This window comes from Nerophis ophidion, linkage group LG07, assembly GCF_033978795.1.
Source record: "Nerophis ophidion isolate RoL-2023_Sa linkage group LG07, RoL_Noph_v1.0, whole genome shotgun sequence".
NCBI lineage: Eukaryota > Metazoa > Chordata > Actinopteri > Syngnathiformes > Syngnathidae > Nerophis > Nerophis ophidion.
The window spans coordinates 39,887,097-39,904,710 of NC_084617.1; the positions used below are offsets into that span (position 1 = coordinate 39,887,097).

The following is a 17,614-nucleotide window of genomic DNA, read 5'->3' on the forward strand; positions in this document are numbered from 1 at the left end:
CTATATAAATCTAATCCATTAATATTATTACTTTCCTTAATGTGTTTAGTTTGAGACTGATTTCTTTGTGAAGAATATCAATAAACAACCTCAAGTTATTTTTCCCCACCTCTAATTCATTGCATATATAGTAAACTAAATTCCAAAAATCAGGGAAGGCAGAATATAGTGCATACACTGCAAATTGTACATTGTACAATTAGCAACAAATGAACAAGAGAACAACAATATGTTAATACTAACAACACATCATCGCATATTATGCAAATCATATGATATCATATAAGCCACGCTCCCCACCGCCACAAGTATATTGGCAGTTGGGAGAAACCATGAACATGTATTATGTGGGATGAGGGAGGAAGTCAGTGAAAAGGAGCTGAGTGCCGTGTCGCAAATAGACAGTAAATAACATTTCTGGACCGCATCATCAGGGACAAAACACAATCTAACAAAATATGAAAGTAATAATGTAGCAACATTTTTTGCAAACGTGCATCTCAATCTGTGCGCGAGTAATTCAATTTGTGTGCGTGTGTACTAGTTTGTGTCTGTGTATAAATCTGTTATTATGTTGTGGCAATTGATAAATATATCCACAAAGCAGGACTTTTATTTAGAAGTTAAGCATGAAAAATGCTAATATCACCATGGCAGCAAATATTGGCGCTATGTTCACCGCTACAATTAAGCTGATCAACTTATAGCAGTAGATGCACTTCATCGTCAACTCCTGCCTCATCAATTACAACACATTGGTAAGCATTTGAGGTGAGCGATATCAAAAAATGAGACGTACCAGGACTCGGCACGCAACTTAATGTTAGCAAGACTGCTATTTGCTATACACAGGCTGTCTGGGCAATGCTGGACTCTGTTGATGCACTTCATCCTCACATGACATTGGTGAGCCTTTAATGTGAGCAACAAGAACTGACAGCTAACCAATACCGCAAAATGCTAACAATATGGCTAATGATCGTAATTGACCAGGTTTTAACAGAACAACTCCAGCACATTAAAGCCCTTGTTCTAACTTAGAGGAATTATCCAGGTTGTGATGAAGTATTTCCACGTTGTGGCCATGTTGTAGTGGCTGGGTGACTGCCACTTGGTGACTGACACTTGGGAGGATCCTCTAGGGCAGGGGTAGGGAACCTATGGCTCTAGGGCCAGATGTGGCACTTTTAAAGACTGCATCGGGCTCTCAGATTAATCTTAGCTAACATTGCTTAACACAATAAGAAATGAATAATTCCACTGGTGATCAGTGTTAAAAATAACATTCAAAATATAAAAAAATTTGCCGTGGAGTTTACAGTTACAGTAGCACAATTAGCCCTCAACAGGCTAACATCAAAACTAACGTTTTACACGTCAGATTCGCTCAGCGACTCTGTCGGAGTATCAGTCCAGTGCACCACAGTTTTGTACTGTCGCTCAGCCCTTTGGAGGAGTGCTTCGGAAGCTACCGGGCCACTCGTCTCCGCAGCCCGGACTGTTTACAGCGGCGCCGGGAAAGGGAGGGAGAGAGAGAGAGAGAGAGAGAGAGAGAGAGAGAGAGAGAGAGAGAGAGAGAGAGAGAAAACATACACCTTGGGATAGGTTGATTGGCAACACTAAATTGGCCCTAGTGTGTGAATGTGAGTGTGAATGTTGTCCGTCTACCTGTGTTGGCCCTGCGATGAGGTGGCGACTTGTCCAGGGTGTATGCGCCTTCCGCCCGATTGTAGCTGAGATAGGCACCAGCGCCCCCAAAGGGAATAAGCGATAGAATATGGATGGATGGACATCGTGTAATGATAAGTGTGACCGGTAGATGGCAGTCACACATAAGAGGACTTCTGGACTACAAGATGACGTTAGCACAATAAAACACCAAAACTTTGATGTTTTATTGATAATATAAGTAGTACACAAAGTGCTCTAAAAACCTGTCAAAAAGTTTTAGTACGACTTTGATAAGCTATGAAGCCACACTACTTGATGGATTGTCGGATCATTACGGCTACTATAGTCAGACATATTGTGCTTCAACATACGGTGTTATTATGTTGTGTGTATAAGAACCCCAAACTGGCAAAACTGTATGTAATGTTGACACAACTTGTGTACTGAATTTCAGTAGAATGTGCAGCGTACCTAATTAAGTGTCCCCTACTACTCCAAAAGGGGACCTAGTATGCAAAACCAACGTTTCCTTTTTATTGGTACCAGTTTTTGTCTATATGGGAACTGCATAAGTTTCGAAAATTTGAAATCAAACACTGGAGGCTTGGCGGGGATATTTAAAATCTATATATATATATATATATATATTTTTTTTTTTTTTTAACTTTTATTTTTATTTTATTTTAATCTATTATTTTTTTCGCCCATTCCCCCCTTGTTTACCTGTATCTCAGCTTTTTTGTAAGGGGCGCTGAAAGCCGGCAGACCCGTCAGCGATCCTGTTCTGTCTCCCTGTAATGTTTGCCTGGTCTTGAATGAGATTGTGCTGAAAATTTTAATTTTCCTGAAGGAACTCTCCTGAAGGAATAAATAAAGTACTATCTAATCTAATCTAATCTAATAAAACAACCTTACCTTCCTTCATACTTTCGGGAATTTGAGTCTTTTGGAATTTGCCCCATTGGTAATGTTTCAGTCATTGGTAACATCAGCGGATGATCCATATATGGTATAGATTTACACACAAAAATTTGCACGAGTCTGCCATTGTAGTCTGCGTTGTAGTCAATAAGCTCCTTCTTTTTCTCTATCCTCTTGTTGTGGGCTCCTAAATGCACGTGCATCCTCCGTTGTTGCCATGTCTAACACAAAGCAGAGTATAGTTCCAACTTATATTAGTCAATAGACTTGACATGGAAGCGCTAAAAACTGCAACAAACAAACAAAGTGGAGGCATGTAAATAAGACCGCCTACAAAACGCTGCATCTAGAAGAGACCGTCAGTAAAACAATCTATGCAAAATTTTGACCAAAAAACCATTATTACATGTTATGTTGACCAGTGATTCTCACACTGTGTCACGTGGGCTTCATCGACATGATAAAAAATGATTATAGTCAAACAGTGTTACTGTTCAAACTGTGTGTGTAATGTTACCGTGGCCAAAACTATTAAAAATACTTACTAATTAAAACCTATGCCTTGTTTGTAATCAATACTTAGGCCTACGAGGCTACTGTATTTTAATGTTGGTCATTTTGGTGCCGCTTGGAGATCCAAGTGTTTTCTGAGATGGTACTTGGGAAAAAGTTAGTGAACCACAGACGTAGACCCCCAGAAAGTGTTTTAAATGTAGAAACAAAAACACAATATGACCTCTTTAAGTATCATCAGGGGATACATTATCAGTAATTATCAGAAGCAACAAGCTATTTTCCCCAGGCTCGGGATATTTCAGCGTGGAGTTTACATGTTCTCCCTGTGACTGCGTGGGTTCCCTCCGGGTACTCCGGCTTCTCACCTCCAAAAACATGTACCTGGAGATAAATTGTTTGGCAACACTAAATTGGCCCTAGTGTGTGAATGTTGTCTGTCTTTCTGTGTTGGCCCTGTGATGAGATGTTGAATTGTCCAGGGTGTACGCCGCCTTTCGCCCAAATGCAGCTGAGATAGGGTCCAGCACTCACCGCGACCTCAAAAGGGATAAGCGGTGGAAAAAGGATGGAAGGATGGATAGGCTATTTTCACATGTCAAAAGGAGCTAATGAGATCATAACAAAGTAGCAATGTTTACCTGCCTGTCACCTATTATTAAGCCTCCTTACAGGTACAGACTGCAAAATGAGTGTAAACACTGTCAGTCTGGTTCAAGAGTAGCTTCTCACGTTGACATTTAAAGGGTCTTTATTTTGTGTAGGAAGTTTTAAGTTGACGTGGAAGATAAAGGCCGCTTGGGCCTGATTAACCTGCCTTTCTGGCTAACCTTTAAGCGACTAAACCGGCTGCCGTTAGCCATCTTGCGGGCGGTAAGCTATCAACCGACCCTTGTTGTGTTAGCTGACGTTTGGACGTTCAACTTTGAAGGTTTGCCGCAGGGCCATGCTGTGTATATTATTGATTTGCTACACATTAGCGAAACTGGAACGTAGGGCCAACTTTTGGCGAAAGGAGAGGCGGCTCGAGCTACCTAGCAAGTGAGCAGCCTCGCCCCCTAGCCCCCTACCCTCCTACCGCCAGCTGCCTATTCCTGGCACTATCAAGTCTGCCTGTTCTTGGCATTATCAAATCTGCAAGGTAACCACCACAAGCCTAGCTTCAGTTAGCTGCAAGCTAACTAGCCCATTAGTTCCACTCAGCGACACCTTCTCTTAGCTCCTTCCGCTTACTTGACAAGTGTCGTCCGGGGGTCCGGGCAAGCTTACATTCATTAAAATGTTATAGTTGGCGTCGCTCGTATTTCGTGGTCGACATTATGATGCTAACACTTAGGACTGAATAACAAGACATGTTCTGTTAGCTCCAGCTAATAGTAGCCGGTGCTGCCCTGTCACAACCTTTCTTCTCACATACACCAATCCCAAGCGCTAGTGTGCCGCGGTGCTTACCTTCATGACGGGACATCCTACGAAGCCACAGGCGGCCCCGAGCTCGGGCCTGACTTGCAAAAGGAAAGAATCCTGTGAGTATGGAGAGGAGAAGCCGGGGCTGCCTGGCTGTCCCTGGCCTCTTCCCTCATGAAGGATCCGCTGTGCTGCCCCCTCCTGCTGCTGTGTCACTGCTCTGATGCGCACTCAGACAGCCGCGAGATGGCACTGTTGTCATAGCGATGACACAACATGTAGCATATATATGGCATATATATATATATATATATATATATATATATATATCTGGCATATATATATATATATATATATATATATATATATGTATATGTATATGTTTATATATATATATATATATATATATATATATATATATGTATATATATATATACATACATATGTATATATACGTGTGTATATATACATGTGTACATATATATACACAAACACACATATATATACATATATATATATATATATATATATATATATATATATATATATATATATATATATATATATATATATATATATATGCCATATAAGCGATGCCTTATTCATATTTATTTGTATGTATGTGCATGTATCTATGTATGTACACCACTATGTAAAAAATGCCCCAAAGGCATACATAAAAGATATAAAGTCATTATTATGAAAGGCAAAATCGAAATTATGAGATTAAGGGTCGTAAAACTGAAATTAAAAAGTTGTTAATTATGAGAGTAAAACGTACAAATAATGACAATAATTGTTCTCATACTTTTAATCTATTATATTTTATTATAATTGATATAATTATGATTTATATAATGCATATTATAATATGTATATATATATACATATATATATATATATACAATTGATGTAATGTATATATATTTATATTGTTTATATGTATTTATTTTATTTTATAATCGTGACTTTCTATATCATAAATTCGACGTTTGTATCTCATGGTTTTGACTTTTTTTTCATTATTGTGACTTTTTCATAATTCAAAAGTCTTGTCTCACCATTATAACTTTATCTCATAATTTCAACTTTCATATCTCACAGTGTTTACTTTTTATCTCATCATTTTGAATTTCTTATTAGCCCCCCGCGACCCCGAAAGGGAATAAGCGGTAGAAAATGGATGGATGGATGGATTATTAAGCCTTTTTATCTCGCTACTATGACTTATTTCGTAATTTTGACTTTCTATCTAATAATTGTGACTTATTTTCTCATAATTTTGAATTTCTATCACACTATGACTTTTTTCTTGTAAATTCGACTTTTTATCTCATAATTACGACTTTTTATCTCTTGATTTTTTGTTTCATATATCAGCATGTTCACGTATTATCTCATAATTACGTTTTCATCTCATCATTTTGACTTTCTTATCTCATAATTTCGATTTATTGTTTTATAATGGTGACTTTCTAGGTCATAAATTCGCCGTTCATAATTCACAATTTTGACTTTTTTCTAAGAACTATGACTTTATTTAATAATTTCGACGTATTTTCTCATAATTATAAATTTATCTCATAATTTCGACTTTCATATCTTACAATTTTGACTTTTTATTGTATACTGTTGACTGTCTAATATCATCATTACGACTTTTTATCTCATTACGATGACTTTTCATCTCACAATTTCGCCTTTCTTATCTCATAAATATGACGTTTTATCTCATTATAATGACATCAACTCATTATTTTTTTTTCAAAGGCAGAAACGTGCTTCCATAGAAATGCAATACATCACGTAAAATAAAATGGAAAGAAAGAAAATACGATACAAAATAACAAAAATATGAAACTTAGTTAAATAAAACAAAATTTTAAAAATAACTTGGAGAATAATATGATGTGATCTACATTGAATAAAATAAAATGGTAAAATTAAATAAAATAATACCAAACTCTAGACAATGGTTGAATTAAAGGCAGCTTTGCTAGTTCTCTAAGGCAGTGGTTCTCAACCTTTTTTCAGTGATGTAACCCCTGCGAACATCTTTTTAATTCAAGTAACCCCTAATCAGAGCAAAGCATTTTTGATTGAAAAATAGAGATAAAGAAGTAAAATACAGCTCTATGTCATCAGTTTCTGATGTATTAAATTGAATAACAGTGCAAAATATTGCTCATTTGTAGTGGTCTTTCTTGAACTATTTGGAAAAAAAGATATAAAAAGAACTAAAAACTTGTAGAAAAATAAACAAATGATTCAATTATAAATAAAGATTTCTACACATAGAAGTAATTGTCAACTTAAAGTGCCCTCTTTGGGGATTGTAATAGAGATCCATCTGGATTCATGAACTTAATTCTAAACATTTCTTTACAAAAAAGAAATCTTTAACATCAATATTTATGGAACATGTCCACAAAAAATCTAGCTGTCAACACTGAATATTGCATTGTTGCATTTGTTTTCACAGTTTATGAAATTACATTCATATTTTGTTTAAGTATTATTCAACACATATATTTATAAAGGATTTTTGAATTGTTGCTATTTTTAGAATATTTAAAAAAAAGCTCACGTACCCCTTGGAATACCTTCAAGTACCCCCAGGGGTATGCGTACTCCCGTTTGAGAACTACTGCTCTAAGGGTTGCAAGTTTTAAATATGTTGCTATACCTCTCAAATCCGCTAGGAAGCATACTTGCGGTATTATTCGCAAAAGGGGCAGATTTGATGTCATGATTATTTCACATAATTTGCCAGTGTTTAGTTGCAAATATTCAAAACCTTATTTCAAAATAATCATCACATGACTCCTTGGTTGCAATGAAACAGTATTTGCCCTTAAAATAAAGCTGTAACAATATAAAAAAATAAATAAATAAATGATAATATCTCAAAAAATTATTTATAGATATGCACGATATGATTTAATGTAAAAATAAATGCAAAAAATGTCAGTATGAATCTTTTTGCTGACAATTCAGACCTTTTTATTTTTATTTGGTAGTGCACAAAAGAGGTGCTTAGACTTTGTTATTGTTCTGTTTAAACAATATTTATTTGTTGTGTCCAACCAAGCCACCCAGAAAAGCAAGCATTTAAAGGTCTACTCTGTTTGGCAGATGGAAAATAATAACTTCATAATTTACAGTTTAAGCCAATGAAAGTCTGACGCCAGCGCTGCATCAGAGCAAAATAAACGTCTTGTAAGTTTGCATTGTGCTTTCAAAATAGTGAGGAAATGGAACAGAACATAAAAGAGGATGTTTACACTTTTATTAAAAGCAGCTCTGTGTCATTAATACATATGTATAAATGCTAAAAATTGGACAAGTCCTTTTCACTGAGGGCCACATCGCAGTTATGTTTTGCCCCAGAGGGCTGCTTCTAACAATGAATACTATCAGTGTACAATTATCTAATGCATTTTTTTGTAGATTTTTAAAAAACTAAAATGGAAAAAAAAAATGTTAAATTGCAATAATTTCACCTCAACATTTAGTATGTATTACTGTAAATAGAAAAAACAGTACTGCTGTTTTTATGGTTAAAAAAAGCAGCTCAGTTGCTCGAATTTTACTGTAAATTTTTTTTTTTACTGTAAATAAAAAAACGCAATTTTACAGTAAAATTTTGGCACCCAAGCTGCCAGTTTGTTTGTGGGCTTTTTTAAACCGCAAATCAACAACTGTAGATTTTTCGGTGTATAACTGTAAATGCCAAAACGGCAAGTTTATTGCAGTAAAAAAGTGTTTTTTATTTAAAGGAAAACCCTGGAAAAACCACAGTAAATTTTACAATCTTACCATGAAATCTATCGCTACTTTTACATTGCACACTTTGATAGATAACTTACTTTGAAATCATTCTTATTACTATTTATTTATATTCAAACAATCGTTTAAATGTTTGATCATATATTTTTGCATATTTAGACAATATTTAAGTTAACATAATTTGTAATTACGTTGGAGTACATATATATTTTTTCTCCAAAAATAGAAAGAAAGAATACATTTAGTAAGAAAAGTTACAGCACTCTATGGATACTGTACATTTTATTTCCCGGCTTTCGAGTGCCAAATAAAATGAAGTAGCAGGCAACATCTGGCCCACCGGCCCTGAGTTAGACAACTGTACAGTTTCTAGTCAGAGTGGAGCTAATGATTGCATACTTTTTCTGAGGAAGCTTAGGTCCTTTAATGTGTGCAGCAAGGTGTTGGAGATCTTCTATCAGTCTGTTGTGGCCAGTGCCCTTCACTTTGCTGTGGTTTGTTGGGGGAGCAGCACTAGCAAAAGGGACTCAAACTGGATTGATAAACTGATCCGGAAAGCCGGCCAAACTATTCGCTCGCAGTTGGAGGCGTTTGTATCAGTGAGGGACGAGGACACTGGACAAACTGCTGGCCATCATGGACAGTCCTTTCCACCCACTCCACCAGACAATTGAGGGACAGCGGAGTTCATACTCCAACATGTTCCTTCAGCTTCCTTCCCGCACTGTGCGATTCAAGAACTCCTTCATTCCACACTCCATCAAGCTGTATAATCACTCCCCATAAAGCAACAGATAATATCGGCCTATTACCTGACACCTTCTATGTCAGATACTTCTCTTTGTTGTTAATGTCTATTGTATTTTCTGCTGGACTTACTCTCTTTTTTATGCTGGGGCTGCCAAATATACTGTGATAGTGTACATAGCATTTGTTATATATTCTATATATGTTATAGACCTATTATATCTGTATATTTAATATACTGTACACATATTAAGTATATATTGTATATATTTGCAGATATGTTATGTTTTACATTGCTATACCTAGTCTATTTATACCTGCATTGTCATTTCCATCCTTACACTTTCCATCATTGTAACTAAGCTACTGTGTTGAACAATTTCCCTTGTGGATCATTAAAGTTTGTCTAAGTCTATGTCTAAGTCTGTACATAGGTTAGCTGCCATACTGACTATTGCAGCAACAGTGTGCACTTTCACACAGTAACACACTACATCGTGCAATCTGATCTTTTCATGCGTCACCCGTTGATACACCCCTCCAAGCAGACAAATGATCTGTCTGAAAGGGGATAAAATACACTTTTTTTTCCTATTTTTTTTTTTTTTTTTGAGACATGTCTTGCAAAGTAACAAAGCACAGGAGCAACTGTGGAAAAATTGGCCTCTTTCACACACATACATGCGACCTTCCTACCTCAGATACGATACCGTTATTGAAGCCTTGAGTATTGGCCGATCACTACTACGATATCAGCACGAGTCAGGGGCGGTTCTAGGCATGCTATATGAGGGGGCAATCAGAAATGTGAAGGGGGCATCATGTGTACACATCATGCTCCAGCACTTTTTTTTTGTGCTTATAGTAACGATGCTTTCTTCATTGAAATGGGTCTTCAGCTATGTGTCCAACCCCAACCTGGAGTAGTGGATTGCACTTTGTCAGGCCTCTACCTTCAGACCTGTCCAACTTGGGTGTCCCACCTGAAGACTAAGCTCCTGCTGGTATAGCTCTTACGGTCACTGAGGCACGCAAACCTCCTGACCACAATAAGGTGGCAATCCCTCAGGGGGGGAAACTGAAAAATAAAAACAAATGAATAAAATAAAATAAAACATCCTTCATCCAGAATTTATCAACCAACAACATAACATTTATCCTAACTGGATGGCCTAACTCTCAAATTTTGAGCCAAAGTAGGACTTCACACACTACAGTCAATATTTACAAAACTGAAAGGTAGTCTGAATAATGATAAAAAAGAATCTCAAACTAATTTATAAAACAGAATGTGGGCACTAATCTGGGCACAAAATTAATTCACTCCAATGTATGTGTGTTGCCCACTTGCTTGTAAATTAATGAAAACGGCTGTGTTTTTGTTTTTAGGTGTCTTGGTCGTATCAAATGAAACTTATAATTTGTTTATTACACAATGTAGATTGAAACATTAAAGGTTGACTATGTAGACTTACAAGAAAAACTACAGAAAAATAATTCCAGCAGTCGATTGCCAGACCGTTGCTAAGTAAAACGGGACGTTGCTAGGGACTCGGCTCTGAACAGAGGACAGCAGAGGAGGACTGCTAAGCAGGATATATACCTTATGTTTCATTTTTATCGTCATTAACAGCATCATAAATGACGTGTAGCTTGTTACAGGGACAGTGGAGGCTCTCTGCCTTCCAAACCACTGCTGCTCAGAACCTCCGCTGTCACTGCTGTCGTCAAGTTGTAAAAAAAATAAAAAAATTAAAAAATTAAAAAAAAGGAACTCCGTAGCACCGAAAGTCCGCGACGATAAACGTGTTTATGACGGATAAGACTACACACATACACCCATCCTAACAAGTATATGATAAATGTAGACAACTTTTCCTTTTCTTTTACTTTCATAATGCAACAGTGATTGGATGTTTACTGAGGGCTGAGGGGTGTGTGCGGGTGTGTGTCTGCTGCGCAGCCTGTGGAATGTTGAATACATGCACAGCGGAGGGAGGAATGAGAGGGAAGCCGACACTACTATATCGTGTGTGTCCCTTTTTCGGCGGATTTTTCCGCTAGTGCAGATAATTTTGTCAACTTGTAATGTAGTAATTTTGTGAGTTTATTAAAATTTACTTTCTCAAATTTTGATTTGAGGGGGCAAGACATTTATTTAGGGGGGCTCTGCCCCCTCTTGCCCCTGCGTAGAGCCGGCCATGGCACAAGTCATAGTACATGCTGTTATTATTTAGTTGTGTGGAATGCTTGAAAAAAAAAAAAAAAGAAAAAGAGAAAAGGTTTGATCGAGTGAAATTGGTCCAATATAGAACAATGGTAGGTATTAAAATAAAACACACTTGGACTTATGCTGTCTTTCAGCTGAAGTGACGTGGGTATTTTTTGTTTTGTTTTTGGTGACACCCAGTGGTCACAAAAATACACAAAGTTAAGTTCCTGACACTGTAAGTTGAATGATGCGGACATGTTTGTTACTGGTTACTTTTGTAATTTCATAACACATATTTTTGAGTCTCTATTATATAAATGTGACTTTCTATGTCATCATTTAGACCTTGGTATCTCATAATTTTGACTTTTTTTTTCTCATAAATGACTTTATTTCATAATTTCAACATCTGTTCTCATAATTATAACTTTGTCTGATAAAGCATACTGTGATTTCGACTTTCTATCTTATAATAATGACTTTTTAGGTCATAATTTTGACTTTCTTGTATCATCATTTCGACTTTTTATCTCAGTACTAGTCTTGCAGGATCTTTTGTGTGGCATCTGTTTGCTGAGGAACGTTGATAAGTGGAACTATCTTGCAGTGTTTTTAGTCAGCCTTAGTCTTTAAAATGTATTTAGACGAATGTTGTTTATGAGTTTATACAAACTTAATTTCGATATGTGAAGCTACGAGAAGTGGTTGGACTCTTTTAAATGTATTTACAGAGGAATATAAAATAATTAGCAGGACTCGAAGTGGCGACCTCAGCTGCTTACTATTCTGACTTTGTTGGAAAAATGTGAAATAAAAGGCGGCAGTACAGGAGTGGAATGAAGGTTAATAACATCAAACATTAACTATTTACTTTATTGCATGTTGTAAAAGTAGTCAGTGACACTCCATTTGTGTAGTTATTTATTCTCAACCCCAGTGAACTGAATACTAATGCTAACAAGCTAACGATACAGACAATGAGTTTGTGTTGTCGGCGGGACATAAACACTGACATTTGTTATATACATATTGTTATTTACAGATAAACACTGACATGTATTATGTATATATTGTTATTTACAGATAAACACTAACATTCACTTCGGACTCACTTCGACGCACAGCAAGGGCTCTGGAACCACTTCTCTCGAGAGGGACGGGACTCTTTTCCACTCTAGCTTTGCCGGCAGTGAGAGGCGACGGGCTGGGGTGGCAATTCTTGTTACCCCCCGGCTCAAAGCCTGCACGTTGGAGTTCAACCCAGTGGACGAAAGGGTAGCCTCCCTCCGCCTTTGGGTGGGGGGACGGGTACTAACTGTTGTTTGTGCTTACGCACCAAATAACTGTTCAGAGTGCCCACCCTTTCTGGGTACACTCGAGGGAGTACTGGAGAGTGCTCCCCCGGGTGATTCCCTTGTCCTACTGGGGGACTTCAACGCTCATGTTGGCAACGACAGTGAAACCTGGAGAGGCGTGATTGGGAAGAATGGCCGCCCGGATCTGAACCCGAGTGGTGTTTTGTTATTGGACTTTTGTGCTCATCACAGTTTATCTATAACAAACACCATGTTCAAACATAAGAGTGTCCATTTGTGTACATGGCACCAGGGCACTCTAGGCCGCAGTTCCATGATCGACTTTGTAGTTGTGTCATCGGATTTGCGGCCTCATGTTTTGGACACTCGGGTGAAGAGAGGGGCGGCGCTTTCTACCGATCACCACCTGGTGGTGAGTTGGCTGCGCTGGTGGGGGAGTATGCAGGACAGACCTGGCAGGCCCAAACGCATTGTGAGGGTCTGCTGGGAACGTTTGGCAGAGTCTCCTCTCAGAGAGTTTCAATTCCCACCTCCGGAAGAACTTTGAACATGTCACGAGGGAGGTGCTGGACATTGAGTCCGAGTGGACCATGTTCCGCACCTCTATTGTCGAGGCGGCCGATTGGAGCTATGGCCGCAAGGTTGTTGGTGCCTGTCGGGGCGGTAATCCTAGAACCCGTTGGTGGACACCAGCGGTGAGGGATGCCGTCAAGCTGAAGAAGGAGTCCTATCGGGTTATTTTGGCTCATAGGACTCCGGAGGAAGTGGACAGGTACTGAGGGGCCAAGCGGTGTGCAGCTTCAGTGGTCGCGGAAGCAAAAACTCAGACATGGGAGGAGTTTGGGGAAGCCATGGAAAACGACTTCTGGACGGCTTCGAAGCGATTCTGGACCACCATCCGCAGCCTCAGGAAGGGGAAGCAATACACTGTCAACACCGTGTATGGTGCGGATGGTGATCTGCTGACCTCAACTGCGGATGTTGTGGATAGGTGGAAGGAATACTTCGAAGACCTCCTCAATCCCACCAAAACGTCTTCCTATGAGGAAGCAGTGCCTGGGGAATCTGTGGTGGGCTCTCCTATTTCTGGGGCTGAGGTTGCCGAGGTGGGTAAAAAGCTCCTCGGTGGCAAGGCCCCAGGGGTGGAAGAGACCCGCCCGGAGTTCCTTAAGGCTCTGGATGCTGTGGGGCTGTCTTGATTGACAAGACTCTGAAGCATCGCGTGGACATCGGGGACGGTAACTCCGGATTGGCAGACCAGGGTGGTGGTCCCTCTCTTTAAGACGGGGGACCGGAGGGTGTGGTGGCCGTGGGATCAGGTCTCTGCTTTTTGCAGATGATGTGGTCTTGATGGCTTCATCTGGCCGGGATCTTCAGCTCTCACTGGATCAGTTCGCAGCCGAGTGTGAAGCGACCAGAATGAGAATCAGCACCTCCAAGTCCGAGTTCATGGTTCTCTCCCAGAAAAGGGTGGAGTGCCATCTCCGGGTTAGGGAGGAGACGCTGCCCCAAGTGGAGGAGTTCAAGTACCTAGGAGTCTTGTTCACGGGTGGGGGAAGAGTGGATCGTGAGATCGACAGGCGGATCGGTGCGGCGTCTTCAGTAATGCGGACGTTGTACCTATCCTTTGTGGTGAAGACGGAGCTGAGCCGGAAGCCAAAGCTCTGAATTTACCGGTCGATCTACGTTCATATCCTCAACTATGGTCATGAGCTTTGGGTCATGACCGAAAGGATAAGATCACGGGTACAGGCGGCCGAAATGAGTTTCCTCCGCCGTGTGGCGGGGCTCTCCCTTAGAGATAGGGTGAGAAGCTCTGTCATCCGGGAGGAACTCAAAGTAAAGCCGCTGCTCCTCCACATCAAGAGGAGCCAGATGAGGTGGCTCGGGCATCTGGTCAGGATGCCACCCAAACACCACCCTAGGGCACGTCCAACCGGTAGGAGGCCACGGGGAAGATCCAGGACACGTTGGGAAGACTTTGTCTCCCGGCTGGCATGGGAACGCCTCGGGATCTCCCGGGAGGAGCTAGACAAAGTGGCTGGGGAGAGGGAAGTCTTGGCTTCCCTGCTTAGGCTGCTGCCCCCGCGGCCCGACCTGGGATAAGTGGAAGAAGATGGATGGATGGATGGATTTTCAGACAAACACTGACATGTATTGTTTATATATTGTTATGTACAGATAAACACTGACATGTAGTATTTACATATTTTTATTCACAGATAAACACTGACATTTATTATTTATGTATTCTTATTTACAGATAAGCGCTGACATGTATTATTTATATATTCTTATTTACAGATAAACACTGACATTTGTAATTTATATATTCTTATTTACAGGTAAACACTGACATTTATTATTTATATATTCTTCTTTACAGATAAACTTTGATATTTATTTCTTTATATATTGTAATTTACAGATAAACACCGACATGTATTATCTATATATTGTTATTTACAGATAAACACTTACACGTGTTATTTATATATTATTTACAGATAAACACTGACATTTATAATGTAGATATTGATATTTTCAGATAAACACTGACATTTATTATTCATATATTGTCATTTACAGATAAACACTGACATGTATTACTTACTTAGTGTTATTTACAGATAAACACGGACATTTCTTATTTATATATTGTTATTTACAGCTGAAAAGGACTAAAAGCAATTGCCTGACCCTCATGAATATTCATCATTTACCAAGAGGACAACTTTCTGACGGTTCGACACTGTGGACAAAAACCTGAATTTGTACAATTCCTTACACTTTATTTTATAAATCATATCCTTTTGTGTATGATTGCTTTGTATTTTTTTACGACCTGAACTGTGAAATGTGGTGGAAAAAACCACACACACACACTTGGACAGGAACGTGAGTTCCACGAATTTAAAGTCCCTGAACTTTTGGTGGAAAAGGGTCTAAATGAGCTGTTTTAGACTGAAATATTGTTCAGTTATTATTACCTATGTCTAGCTTGTGTGCTATTGTGTGCTTAGCGGTTGTGTAGCTGCTAGCTCCTATTAATGTCACCTTTTGTAAATGACTCGGCTAAAATAGAATAAAAGAGCAACCTTGTGTGTTTACTGGAGGACATTTAGATGTTAACTGGCTGCAGAAGTACCTTATTTTGGAAATAAAGGCTGATATCGTTTGATACTTTTTTTGCTGATATCAGATCAGGACACCACTAGTAGCCAAATTAAATGTCATTCCATCTTTTGTGTCTCTATGTCTATGGAAGTCAACTAGGAGTGAAGCTATCGGTTATTTGACTGATCTATTGATTTGTTTGTTTGATTAATCATGTAATTGGATAAAACCCACTTCACAGCCTCAATGTGTATTTTAAGGATACTAGTTGGGAATTTTTATTTTTTTTCTAAAACATGCACATCATCAACATTGAATTTGCATTTTACTACATGTGCATTCATACAAAATTAAAAAAAACACAGGCAGATAACATCACACACACCACTGTCGCACGTGTCTCACATTGTAGGGGCCCTGCGGGAACAATGTCCGCATGTTTAAAGTTCCAGGCACTCCATGTGGTCTGGATTTGATCCATTTATATTAGTTTAACTTGTAATAATCAAATTAATCTAAACTACAGTAGGAAGGGGATTTATATGGCCCCATTCGTTGCGGTTTACCTGACACATAAAACGTGATAAATGGGGGGGTTGGTGCACTATCCACTTTGGCCGCCAAACAGCAGTAGTGTTTTAAATATCTTAAAATGTGTTTTGTGGCAGTTCCAATGTTGACCACAGTAGCTATGTAGAGTGGCGCTGTTGAGGACCCCCCATTAGGTTAAGTCAGGGTTTGGCAACCCAAAATGTTGAAAGAGCCATATTAGCCCAAAAATACAACAACAAAAAAATCTGTCTGGAGCCGCAAAAAATGAAAAGCCATATATAAGTGTTATAATGAAGGAAACACATGACATAAGTACATCTTAGCTATAATAGCCTACTATCAAAATGACTTTAAAATAATTATATAAGTGTTATAGTGAAGACAACGCATGATGTAAGTGTCTATATTAGCTAGAATAGCCTACTATCAAAATGACTGTGTCGCAGGCTGAAGCAAATCTTTGTTGACAGAAATGTTGAAATGTATTATTTATTCTACACATTTTTACAACATTATAAAACATTAGTGAATCAGAGGCTACTCAGAAAGTGAGATAACTCATGGAAATTACTGTTTTTTAATGGCCAAAAATATAGATGTGTGTGTCCAAGTTAACGAAAATGGCCGGTTGTCTTCTTTTAATAGATTTAATTACCATTTTTGGCAAGCTAGGTCATGTTTGCTGTGGTCTGGAACCAAATGGCACACAAACAACTATCTGAAATGCAGCCAATATTACGTAAAGATATTGTGTCATGAGACATGCACATTTAAATTATATAAAAAGAGGATAAAAGTAAAGGATATTAAATGAGCTCAAATATACCGACAAAAGTTAAAGTTGAAGTACCAATGATTGTCACACACACACTAGATGTGGTGAGTTCAAGAACCACCGAAATTAGTAGGACAAAACAATGTTCACCAAATACTCTCATCAGTGAAGCATACACACAAACATATTAAACAGTGGGCTTTCTAACATTTAGCAAGATTTGTGTCATGTTTGTCTTCATACAAAAAGCATAATATAACAAAACAATTATTTCCTCCCCATCTTTTTCCATTTTCAATCCTTTTTAAAAAAATGCTCCAGGGAGCCACTTGGGGGGCACTAAAGGGTCGAATGCGGCTCGAGAGCCGCGGGTTGCTGACCCCCGTGTTAAGTCAACCCTGCTCATATCCCCCGTCATCAGTCAGATACACACACTGATGAATGCATGTCTGAGTACAGAGGAGCCAGGTGAAGAAACACTATCGCAGGAGCCATCTGCACCAGGAAGTGCATCAAACCTTATCAGCCACATGAAACAACGTTATACATACAGTACAGGCCAAAAGTTTGGACACACCTTCTCATTTCAATGCG

The 17,614-nt window shown here is 38.7% G+C and overlaps 1 protein-coding gene across 2 annotated transcripts in view; it reads right to left on the minus strand.

Annotated features, from left to right (window-relative positions):
* Positions 1 to 4,765, minus strand: part of LOC133556335 (E3 ubiquitin-protein ligase KCMF1-like) — a 36,780-nt gene extending 32,015 nt beyond the window's left edge. Inside the window, exon 1 of one of the 2 annotated variants that reach the window (XM_061906157.1) lies at positions 4,558 to 4,765. In XM_061906157.1, coding sequence (XP_061762141.1) covers positions 4,558 to 4,573 — 16 coding nt within the window. In that variant the 5' untranslated portion in view covers positions 4,574 to 4,765. The remainder of the gene's footprint in view (positions 1 to 4,557) is intronic. The other variant, XM_061906156.1, reaches the window with a different exon arrangement.
* Between the last annotated feature and the right edge of the window lie 12,849 nt (positions 4,766 to 17,614).